Source organism: Myxocyprinus asiaticus, chromosome 9, assembly GCF_019703515.2.
Source record: "Myxocyprinus asiaticus isolate MX2 ecotype Aquarium Trade chromosome 9, UBuf_Myxa_2, whole genome shotgun sequence".
Lineage (NCBI taxonomy): Eukaryota > Metazoa > Chordata > Actinopteri > Cypriniformes > Catostomidae > Myxocyprinus > Myxocyprinus asiaticus.
In genome coordinates this window covers 45,106,646-45,119,447 of record NC_059352.1, presented here as the reverse complement: position 1 = coordinate 45,119,447, position 12,802 = coordinate 45,106,646, and the positions used below count along the sequence as shown (strand labels likewise).

The window sequence follows — 12,802 nt, the reverse complement described above, 5'->3', positions numbered from 1 at the left end:
TGGAGCTTCAAAGTTCAAGCCACCATTCACTTGCATTGAATAGACCAACAGAGCTGAGATATTTTTCTAAAAATCTTTGTTTGTGTTCAGCAGATGAAAGAAAGTCATTTACATTTGGGATGAGTAAATGATGAGAGAATTTTCATTTTGGGGTGAACTATTCCTTTAACCTGTTGATGTGCATGCATATAATAATTAATATTATTATCTGCATATAATAATTATACAGATGTATAAATTGTCAACGTTATGAACAATTTTGTACAGCACACTATATAGTAAATGTGAACTCATTTAAGCAAAGTAAAGTCAAACCCATGGGTGGGGTCAATGAGTATCAACAGCTTTATATTTAAAATACTTTTCGTCATTGGAGTCATTCATTTTTTGTGCATTTATTTATGTGAACTAATTATTATAATGTTGAAAAGAAGCAATAATAAAATATTCTTAAATTGATCAATTTGGCAGATGCTTTTATTCAAAATGACGAGGAAAAATTTGACTCGAGTGATTCATACAGAGTTCCCACATCTTTTGACCAATCAATTCCCATTAATTGTGCATGCATTCATGATTGTTGAATAAGAATTTTATAATATTAATAATAATAATTGTATAGAAATTGTGCTCACAAAGTACAATTTTAGGCCTAAAGCATACATAAGCATTCATAAAAATGTATTTTCACTATAGAAATTTCCATGACTTTTAATTTTTTTTCTCCATATTTTCCATAAGTTTTCCAAATCACAATTTTAAAATTCCCTGATATTCCCTGATTTAAAATCTCCATGACTGTTGGAACCCTGTTCATCATAAGGAGTCAATAACATTAGGAGTACTGCAATATAAAGTTAAAAAGTTGAGAATCTTCTTGAATTTCGACCTTGAATTCAGCAGAATAAAGTTATGCTAATTAAGGTCAGGGAAATTTGTAACATGTGACTACACTGTAAAAAAATGTCTGTAATTTTAACGGTAAAAGACTGTAAAAATGCTACAGAAATACAATGTTAATTGATTAAAGAATATTAACTGTAAAATATACAGTAAAAATTTGTAATATTTTTTAAAAGACAATACAGTAGATTTACAATAAAATGTCATTTAGATGTAAAATATGATTTTCCTGTATAATTAATGGTAAAAATGTACATTGTTTAACAAGAGAGTACATGTACTTTTTACAGTAAATTATTGTTAAAATTACAGTAAAAAACAATAATCAGGCGTTCCCACAATTCCCTGCATGACCCATCATATTTCATTATATTTTATGGGAATAGTTAAGTTTCTTCTTATTTTTAATATCAGTTACATTGGGGTGTTCTGTTTTATATTTGATGTAGTTTAGTTAATGTTTACTGCATTATTTAAATTTCACATATGTTACCCTGATGGTGTTTGATGGTGTGTGAGTGACACTGAGCACTGTCTCTACATGTTTATTGGTCATTGCTTCTGGAAGAGCCATTGTAGGTAAACTTCATGTCATCATGTGCTCTTCTGTAATTTTTATGGTGATTAACAATACCTTATACAGTAAATAGCAGATTTGTACAGTTTCAGAAGGTTAATATCAAATGTATGATGTTTTATTACTGTAAATTTAACAGAATTTTTTTGGTCATGTAAATTACAACAGTTTTAAACTGTCAAATATACAGGTTGTTCTATAAAGTTGTTTAAATTTTTACTGTATTTTTTACATAATTATTCTGGCAACCAATTAAAACTAATTCATGCATTCATGACTTTAAGACTAGATTTTTGTAATACATTACTGGGAGGATGTCCGGCAAGATCAATAAATAAACTTCAATTGGTTCAAACTGCAGCAGCCGGAGTGCTGACTAGAACCAAGAAATATGATCATATTAGCCCCATTTTATCATTGTTACATTGCCTACCTGTTAAATTTCGTATTAATTTTTAAATTCTGTTAACTACGTACAAAGATTTGAATGGTCTAGCTCCGCAGTACTTAAGTGACCTTCTACCACACTATATTCCGTCACGTTCATTACAATCGCAAAATTCTGGCCTGTTAATAGTTCCTAGAATATCAAAATCCACAAATGGAAGTAGATAATTTTCCTATTTGGCTCCTAAACTATGGAATAGTCTCCCTAACACTGTTCAGGACACAGACACACTCACTGAGTTTAAGTGTAGATTAAAGACTCATCTATTTAGCCAGGCATACAACTAATTTATCCATCAACTCACAATTAGGCTGCTTTAGTTACATAGGTCTGCCGGAACCAGAAACATTTATCAGAAACATTTCTCATAATCTATAACTCTGCAATAAATTGAATGGCATCTACATTAGTATTATTCTATTTGTTTCCATGTCTCAACCTCAGGATTCATATCCAGAGCCGGCCAGATCCACCTCTGTTCCTGCTTGGTATCAGACTCCACTGCTACGTGTCTCTAAGTGATGAGGACTAAATGCAGCCGGTGCCAGCCAGACATCACTTCAGTCTATTACGATTGACTTCAGGGGATGAATTGATGCCAACTCCAACCATAAGACATGGGATACTTCATATGCCACTGCCTGAACCTTGGACTTAGGATAGACCTCACCAAAATGGCCTGCTGGTTGAACTGCAATGCACCTCACTCATCTCTGCCTGATTCACCTCGGTCTAATGATGGACTTCACTCTTAAAATGGAATACATAGACATGGGTTCCCCAGTTAGATTTCACCAAGGGCCATATTCTGTCAACAATACAAAGCCAAGGGCCACCGCCATCGATGTTATGAAAAAGTGTTTGTGCTGCTGCTATTATTATTAATATTATTAGTATTGTTGTTTTGATTGTTTTCGTTAACAGAGTCGTGACATAAATATCCTGGTTTTTTTTTTAATAAGTTCTTTTTCTCAGTATTAGTAGCCTGTTTTAGTTATTCAAACAATCATGAACATTTTGTTTGTAAACAGAAAAACAAAACTACACAACTTTGCCTGTTGAAAAAAAGTGAAATAATAAAAACTGAATGAAATAATGAAAAACAAAAAAACTTCAATGAACAATCTGGATCTCCACATTCTCCATGGACCGTGAGCCAGTGATTTCTTATTTTTAATATTAGTATTTTATTATTATTATTTTTAATATTTAATATCAGCTTCGTCAGGCCAAAGAGGATGCTTACAGAGTTGGGGATAAAGTCTTGTACAATCAGGCCAGGAACACACTGAATAAGGGAATCAGAGTGGCTAAAAGAAGATACTCTGAGAAGCTGAAAAACAAGTTTTCAGCTAACGACCCTGCATCAGTGTAGAGTGGCATGAAACAACTTACGAATTACAGGACTCCTGCCCCAAACCCTGTGGTGGACCAACAACTGGCTGACAACCTGAATGTGTTCTACTGTAGATTTGAAAGGCCCAATCTCACACCCCACACCCACTCTGACCTTCACACAAACACCAACACCTCCTGCAGCCCCCCTCCTCCCCTCTCCTGCTACTCAACCTGCACTTAAGATCTGTGAAGATGATGTGAGCCACGTCTTTCGACTATAAAGAATAATGAAAGCACAAGGCCCAGATGGCGTTTCACCTGCATGTCTTAGATCCTGTGCTAACCATCTGGCCCCCATCTTCACACAGATCTTCAATAGATCACTGGAGAAGTGTGAAGTCCCAAGCTGCTTTAAACGTTCCACTATCATCCCCATCCCAAAGAAACCAAAAATCACAGGACTTAATGACTACAGACCTGTCACCCTGATGTCTGTGGTCATGAAATCATTTGAGAGACTGGTGTTGGCCCACATGAAGAACATCACTGGACCCTCTCTAGATCCACTTCAATTTGCTTATCGAGCAAACAGGTCTGTGGATGATGCAGTCAACATGGGATTGCATCATATCCTGCAACATCTGGACAGACCAGGGACATATGACATTTTTGTTGACTTCAGTTCGGCTTTCAACACCATCATCCCAGCTATACTCCAGAATAAATTACACCAACTCTCTGTTGCCTTGTCAATCTGTCAGTGGATTACCAGCTTTCAGACGGACAGACAGCAGCTTGTGAGACAGGGGACACTCACTTCCAGCACCTGTACAATCAGCACTGGTGCCCCCCAGGGATGTGTGCTCTCCCCACTACTCTTCTCCCTCTATACCAATGACTGCATTGCCAAGGACCCCTCTGTCAAGCTCCTGAAGTTTGCAGATGACACCACTGTCATCGGCCTCATCTGAGATGATGATGAGTCTGCATACAGAAGGGAGGTTGAACAGCTGGCTGTCTGGTGCAGTCAAAACAACCTTGAGCTGAACACTCTCAAAACGGTGGAGATGATTGTGGACTTTAGGGAACAACCCAACACTGACCCCCCTCACCATTCTAAACAGCACTGTGGCAGCAGGAGTCATTCAGGTTCCTGGGCACTACCATCTCACAGGACCTGATGTGGGAGACACACATTGACTCCACTGTGAAAAAGGCCCAGCAGAGGTTGCACTTCCTTCGCCAGCTGAGGAAATTCAACCTGCCACAGGCGCTGCTGATACAGTTTTACTCAGCAGTCATTGAGTCTGTCCTCTGCACTTCAATAACTGTCTGGTTTGGTTCAGCTACGAAATCTGATATCAGAAGACTACAAAGGACAGTTCGGACTGCTGAGAGGATTATTGGTTGCCCCCTGCCCCTCCTTCAAGAACTATACACTTCCAGAGTGAGGAAAAAGGCTGGAAAAATCACTCTGGACCCCACTCACCCTGCCTACTACCTTTTTGAACTGTTGCCTTCTGGCCGGCGCTACAGAGCTCTGAGCACCAGAACCGTCAGGCACAGGAACAGTTTTTTCCCTCAGGCTATCCATCTCATGAACAGTTAAATTGCCCCATTGAGCAATAACTATGTGCAATACACAGTTTAGTCTTTCTTATATTTATCCAACACATCCAACCTCTTCTGCCATTTCATTCCTCTGAATAAAAAAAAATAAATAAAAAAAACATTTGCTCTGTACATAACAGATTTGTATTTACACTGTACATAACAGATTTGTATTTACACTGTACATAACAGATTGTATTATATTTGCACTACCCATGTGTATGTGTGTATGTATGTATGTATGTGTGTGTCTGTACATATGTGTATAATTATTTTTTATTTTTTATTATTATTATCTATGTCTTGCAGCTGTTTTTGTATTGTTTTTGTATGGTTGCACACTGGAAGCTCCTGTCACCAAGACAAATTCCTTGTATGTGTAAGCATACTTGGCAATAAAGCTCATTCTGATTCTGATTCTGATTCTGATTCTGATAAAAAGAGTAGTTTGGTTCGGGAGTCCATTTACTCGTAGCAAAATACATGTTCAAATATAAACAGTATGATATTTATGCAACATGCGTCAACACCATGGAAAAAACATAATGAAACAGTTATGCCAAAACAGGTAAATAAATGCCTTAACAGGGTTCATCTAGCATTCACAGCTGGGCAGGGCAGGAGACTGGGAAAATATTTGTAGAATAGCAACAACGCCGCCTATTGTACGAGGGTGAAATTGTTTTTGGTTTTTATTTTTCACGGATTCTGTGTGTTTCGTCGGAGGTTCATCACGCAAAATCGTCACAGATTTGGTGTGAACAGGCCTTTGGCGCGGGCCAAACAGTTGTCTCTCGCGGGCCGGATCTGGACCGCGGGCCGCCTATTGAGGAACCCTGACATAGACTATCATTTAATTGCCAACAAAAGCCTTCATCAGCCATCTAACAAAGGACAATGCATCTATGTAAACTTCTGCAGTTAATCCAGGATGAACTTCAAAGACATTAGAAATTAATCTTACAGTTCATATTTATTTATTTTTTTTAAAACACTGGACCTTAACACTTAGTTTACTAATTTTAAACCATGACTTGCACTGCATATAAATAATAATATTGGCATTATATTCATGTTGTTTAGCCAGAGGGGAACTGGCTCCCACTGTGAGTCTGGTTTCTCCCAAGGTTATTTTTCTCCATTAACCATCATCTTATGGAGTTTTGTGTTCCTTGCCACAGTTGCCTTCAGCTTGCTCACTGAGGTTCTAAATACAATAATTATTTAATTATTTATTTTTATAAACAAATTACAATCATATTTAATCAAACTACACAATGATATTACACTTTCATTTTCTGTTAATGCATGATTTTCTGTAAAGCTGCTTTGAAACGATGTGTGTTGTGAAAAGAGCTATACAAATAAAAATGGCATGACTTGACTTCAATGGGGTGATATCATATGTTTGTGGGATTCCCATTAGGCCTCTCACTACATCACTGTAAACCCATCTGATTTCCCTTCTTCACCGTACTGAGCACTTTCTCCCAGTAGAGGGCAGGACAATTACAGAAATACAAAACACTCCGTAGAAGTAAACTAAAGAATTTAAGAGATTTCAAATAGCAGTTAGCAAAGATCAAATAGGAGACAAAGGGAATACTTTGTACAAAGTTTAATTTCAAAAAATAGATTTTTAAATACTTTACTCAAATACTTTAAACACAATTTATTACCGTAATGATATTACTAAGAACTTTTTAAAAGTTATTAAATTAGTTGTACAGTCTAACGTCTAAAGGAGAAAAAATAACAGATTACGGGAATAGCGTCACAAATATACATAAGGCACAAACAATGTGTGTTCTCCCACACAATTCTTGTAAAAAGACCAAAGGTCAGTTTGTTAAATTACCTTTTCCTGTCTCAGCTTAATATGCATAAACAACAATCGGTTAGCCATTCTTAGGTTGATTCTCCTGAAAAGTGTAAATACTGGGGCTCTGTGGCACAATCAAAACACTGCTCTGTTTGTTTGAGCATCCCGACACACCAACATTGTCTCTACTAATGCCATGAGATTGGGGGCGGGCCAATCTGTTTGGTTGCCAAATAAAAGACTGGGGTATAGTGTTTTGTGAAACCTGTTGGAAAAGACTTTCTTTTTTTTTTTTTTTTGGTGCATAAATTACACAATTCACCTTTAAAGTCCTGCTTTTGGTTCTCATTTTGTCTTTTGGTTCTCATTTTGTCTTATCCCCACAGTATCTTCATAGAACTAAGTCATAAACCCTGAGCTTTCAACTATTTCAATCCCACTATCTTTCATTTGTCAGCTTAGTTTACCCCTCTCTCCTTTTCTTTTCAATCCATTGTCTTTCTTTATCTTCTAAGGCCCAAGGGTGGAAGAGTTCTGAGTCTAGCAGTAGTGTTCCCACACTGAGTAAGACCTGAGAGTACCAGTGTAAGCCATTCTTATAGATCCGATCCGGTCCGGTCCAACTGTACAATAAGCGGAGAGGAGAAAACGCCCAGTGAGCTAGCTGTCGTCTGTTCACCGCTGCGTAACACGAGGTCATCACGCCATTCACCACCAAAGTCCCATGGGCAGTGAGTGGGGCATAAGCCCCCAGGTCCTCCCGCACCTCTACTTCAGTGATACGTGAAATACGCTTCCTGAGTTCCCCTTCATTTACGGTCAGCAAAAACTGCCCTGGTTGAGCATCACTGGCAAATATTGTCCGGAGGGCCCCTGTCATTTGCTGTCCCTCACTAGAGCAGTTTCCAAACCATACAAACAGTAAATGAGCAGCCGTCAGGGAGACGCTGGCCCCATCCTCTGTCCTGATCACATAAAATTGCTTCTGGATAACAGGGCTACGGTCCAGGAAGGTGAGGACATCGCTGTAAATGAGGTCCCCAGTCCCGTCACTTCCTGTTGAGGCCAGAACGCGGTCACCTGGTCGAAGCTCATGGATTGGTCTCTGCGTTCCATCTTCCATTGTCACCAAAGCCCCACCAGGAAAGCAACCTCCTGTTTTTGCTGCTACTGAGTTATCTGAGGGATGGACAGAGATATGGAGGAATGGGTGGAGAGTGAGCCAGGAGGAAATGTAAGATGAAGAAAGAAAAGGAAAGGAATGAATGCGTTATTCTAAAAGGAAAAAAGAATGGATTCCCAAGCCTCTTTTTTCCAATGCAGCCATCCTGATCAGTATAGAGCTGTTTAGTCTGTAGTAGTGATGGGCAGATCAATCCTAAAGTATTGATACTTCCGATATTGATGTTGTATCAAGATGATGGATACTCACATAGAAATATAGATAATAATGTCTTTTACTAAACTAGTGATTTTATTATTTATTTACCATGAAAACTAACTAATGATCTTAGCAAATAATTGCAATAAATCAGACATATTTTTCCTTCTGCTCATCTGAATGAGCAGGCATGCTGAAAGAAACAAGTGATCGCAGTCAGCGCTCAGTCACAGCACTCGTTTGATATAAATTAATTTAAATTAAAACCCTTTTAAAGATTAAAAATGTTCTGTTGTTGTTAATAAATGATAAACAATACAGATGTCTGATAAATTGCAGTTTAGGCTTATGAATTTAAAAAAAATGGAAATATAACATTTTATTCTCAGAAATCGGCAAAAAAACATCCATTTAATAGAGGTATCGGTATCGGTATTGGTAATGTTCACCTTGATAGTAATTGGATATTGGATCAAAAAGAAAATATACTACAATAGTTTGTAGTACTAAAACATAGAAGAGTCTTAGCATTTTCGAGCCATGGGTTCCCTCAAGAATTTCTCAGGTTTTTGGAATAATAGACCTTATTCACAGCAGCACCATCTTTGATTTTTGACGGAAATGACAACAAGGCTGTGAGGGATAGACTTACAGTCTCTTCAATGGGTTGTACAGTTGTTTAAAGTGTTTTTGGATCGTTCTGCTGACGAAACTTTCCAAGAAATTTCAGTAGACAAAAAACTCCAGCCAACATGAGTTGTGGAAAATGAAATGTTATCTAGGAGCTTTTTGATAGCTTTATACAGTGCATGTCATTGAAGAGACAGGTAAGTCTATCCCTCAGAGCCTCGATTTCATTCCCAAAAAATCAAAGATGGTGCTACTGTGAGGTCTATGGTTTTCGAATTATGAGAAAAATAAAGTCAGGCAAATTACCTGTCATTCATCAAGCTAGTATCAACTTTACATGCTTGGGAAATTATATGTAATTCATTGAAAAACTGTTTAAAATTCACGTTTGAGGTATGACTGTGTGTAATTTATGTTGTAGAACAAAACGGAAAAGTCTCTTCAAGTAATGACAAACACAGACCTTATTTTACTCCTATATCGAAAACTGCTATTTTCAAAACCGACTAGAAAATTTGTGAGGGAACCCAAAGCGATTTAGCATTCTGAATTAGACTACAAATTGACATCTTGACTGACGTCTGTCTGTGTCCCTCAAAACGTAACGCCACCCTTGGATCATTAGGCGATTCTACTGGCTGAAAGAACTTTTAAAATCCTATGTAATTGCTGTATAATTCATGTTGTCTTAACTATGTAAGTATTACAAAGAATTATATTATTAAACTGAAGATATAAATGGTGAAATTGAACATTTCTCTGTTTTGTTTTCTCCAGTTAGCTTACAAGCTAACCGGTTAGCCTTTTAGCTTAGCATTTTCTTCTCTTCGTTTTCATCAAGTTTCTCCTCACTGTCATCACCAAGTGATACGGCAATTTGATTGTATTGAATATAACATTTACGTTGCAGTATATTTCATAATTTTACAATTTTTAAAAAAAATCTTTGTGGTTAGGGTTCGGTTTAGGGGTTGGGATAGGTATAGGTGTAGGGTTGCTACGGGACTCCAAATAAACACAACAAGCACAGTGTATGAATGTGAATCCAACTGCTGCAAGACTCCAGCATTTTCGCTGTTTATTTGAAAGGGGGAGCGTAACATGTAGTGGGCGTGCCTTGTATAGACAGACCCTTCTTATATCAGCCTTTGTTCTAACAATTTGACATAACAGTTCTGACTAGCTGATATACTGTTAAAGCAACATTTTCCCATCACATATACCTCTGGCCTTCAACTTTGTCATTGGTTGATCCAATGGCTTCTTTCTCAAGGATTGGTTGAGCTGGTGTATAAGATTAGTTTGGCATCCTCAGAGTGTTTGGCTAATGTGTGCTACCAAGCCTAGGTCAGTATCTACTATACCTCTTCATTGGGATGTTGATGAAGGAGCGCCTTCTGAACTGAATGGCACTGCCACTAATCTTGCCTCTTTAGATTTTGGCTTCGAGTTTTTGTACAAATTACAATATATACATCACAATATACATTATAGATTAAATAGATATAAATGCTTTGCAGTCCCATCTGATCATGACAGGGACAGATGACTTGCATAACGATCTGGGCAGGAAGGACAGGTGAAAGAAGAAGAAAAAGTGAGAGAAAATGTTGGGAAAAGATCAAAGGAGAAAAACAAAGATAACGAATGTCAGGGATTTGTTTTTATTATAAAACAATGCAAATATATAGACATAACAGTAAATCAAACTAATAGCTAACTTTAAAGACCCCATGAAATAGCTTGATGGGTTTTGACATATCTCCTATTGAAATGAAAAGCTGGGGTGTTACCTATTGAAGAGCTCATCCCTTTTTTAAAAAAATAGCTTTAGCCTTTAGTTTATGTCACAGAACCATGAACCACAATTTGCTGCTTGCTATTGCCAGTCAGAGGCAGGTGGTATTAGGGGGAGGGATATTCTCATTTTAGATAGCATTTAATTGGACAATTTTGTATACAAGTGCAAGATGAGTCATCAAAATGTTTGGTCCGTTTTTCCCAGAAGAGAAAACTGTTCGTTTTATATGTGCATATCTGCTGAACGCTTATTTTGCCAACTTGTTGGAGTACACTGGCATATGGCCTAAAGGCTAAGATAGATGAACTAAAAGCCTCAAAATTCAAATTTTGATTTCATGGGATCTTTAAATTACGATAACATCTGAAAAGGTGAATGAGCATGACTTTAGTCCTATCTTTATTATTATACTTATTCTAAATCCAAATTATATGACAGAACATCTAGGAATGATATACAGGAATATTAGTTATTTTGTTCTTTCCACTGTTTTGGCCCCTGTTTGATAAATTTGTATCATTAGCAAGGAAAAAATTGCATGTAGCTTATGAGAGATGCTAAAGCTAAAATGAAGCCTGTGTCGACTTGCATGGAAATGAGAGGTTGGAAAGTGAGAAAAGTAGATGTTAGGAAGGGTGAAAAGAGAGATAAATGCATTCATCAGACGGCCCAGTGCTACAAGATTGTGCTGCTTTAATCTAGTATTTTAAAGCAACAAAAAAAAGATCTCATAAATATACATAGAGTGAATCAAACTTGCTGGTTTTTTATAAAAGGCCTAGGCCTATAGTCTGTGCATTAAAAGCAGGAATCTTATGTGATTCCCTCTATATACAGATCACACTCTAGACATGCTATTTTGCATTGCTCAGCATATTATCTTTCTCTCGTCTTCTCACATTTCATGTCTGTGAGAAGTTGCTTTGTTAGCTGTGGTTAGATAAAAAAAAGGGTCAACATGAAATCAAAATTGACCAAATTTACCACCCTACAGCATGTTCCTGGTCGAACCTGGTCTCATAGAATCACATCACTATACATACATTTTTTCAAAATTATTTTTAATTGGCTTGTTGTACGTATCGCTGCAGTTTCTTGGTGAAACGAACACTAGATGCACTACTACAACAATTACTTATTCACTTTCATAAAAATCAAGAGTACAACGGCAGATGATCAGTTAATACACACTGTCTTTTCGCCCTGTTCCCCAAACAATGCTGTTATGACATCAAAGCAATTTTACTATAGTGCATGACTAGGCAATACATTTTAACATTTGCATTACATAACCAACTACATTTACAAGCTTGTTCAAGCGCAATCAAACTGTGATGTAGCTCAACTGATAGCGCATTGCACTTGTGATGCAAAGGACCAGGACACGAGTCCTGAAAAGCGTGTGAGTCGACACATGAGCTGTAAATGTCATAAAAGCACCACAAAATGACGCGGTTGCTTCAGCGATTGCATTTTTCATGTCACATTTGCTTTTTATGACACTATTGGTTAAGTTTAGGTTTAAAGTTTAGAATAGGCAGGTAGGTTTTGTTCATTTAACCTCAGAAACCTAATTTGGTTGGGAGACAACATAACTCGCTTTTAGCGCCACTTAGTGGACATTTCACTTGAGAAATGCCGCAATACATGTAATAAACCACGTATCAGATCAGGCTGGTTTTCTTGTGTGAAAAGTCATCAGCGCACATTATTCCATCAGCGCACATTTGTCTTTGTACATTTTTAGCAAAATTGTTTCCTAACTTTCCCCACCACTGAAATGACTGTCCTTTCCTGCTGTCATTAAATCCCACTTAATTTTCAAGCCCTCCAACCACCTGGCTCCATTTTGGTATGTAACGTCCATTTTTCACAATCCAATCAATTCTCGATGTATTTCATAAAGTCCTGCAATATCAGTTGCCCATTAATTGCGAATACAAATCCGTCAGATTAAAGGGATAGTACACCCAAAAATTTATTTTCTCTCATCATTTACTCACTTTCATGCCATCCCAAATGTGTATGACTTTCTTTCTTCTACTGAACACAAACAAAGATTTTTAGAATAATTTTTTCAGCTCCTTTAAATGCAAATGAATGGTGGCCAAAATTTTGAAGCTCCAAAAATCACATAAAGGCTGCATAAAAGTAATCCATATGACTCTGGTGGTTTAATATACATCTCCAGAAGAGATGCAATCACTTTGGGTGAGAAACAGATAAATATTTCAATCATTTTTTAAATATTGACATGGATTTATCCATTGGAGTCATATGGATTACTTTTA

The 12,802-nt window shown here is 37.2% G+C and overlaps 1 protein-coding gene across 4 annotated transcripts in view; it reads right to left on the bottom strand.

The window, feature by feature from the left end:
• Nucleotides 1-6,953: 6,953 nt before the first annotated feature.
• The window catches only part of LOC127446682 (indian hedgehog B protein-like), a 53,214-nt gene continuing 47,365 nt past the window's right edge, over nt 6,954-12,802 (bottom strand). For 3 of the 4 annotated variants that reach the window (XM_051707814.1, XM_051707813.1, XM_051707815.1), the window contains one exon: nt 6,954-7,878. In XM_051707814.1, coding sequence (XP_051563774.1) covers nt 7,163-7,878 — 716 coding nt within the window. In that variant the 3' untranslated portion in view covers nt 6,954-7,162. Of the gene's footprint in view, nt 10,273-12,802 lie in introns of all 4 variants that reach the window. The other variant, XM_051707816.1, reaches the window with a different exon arrangement.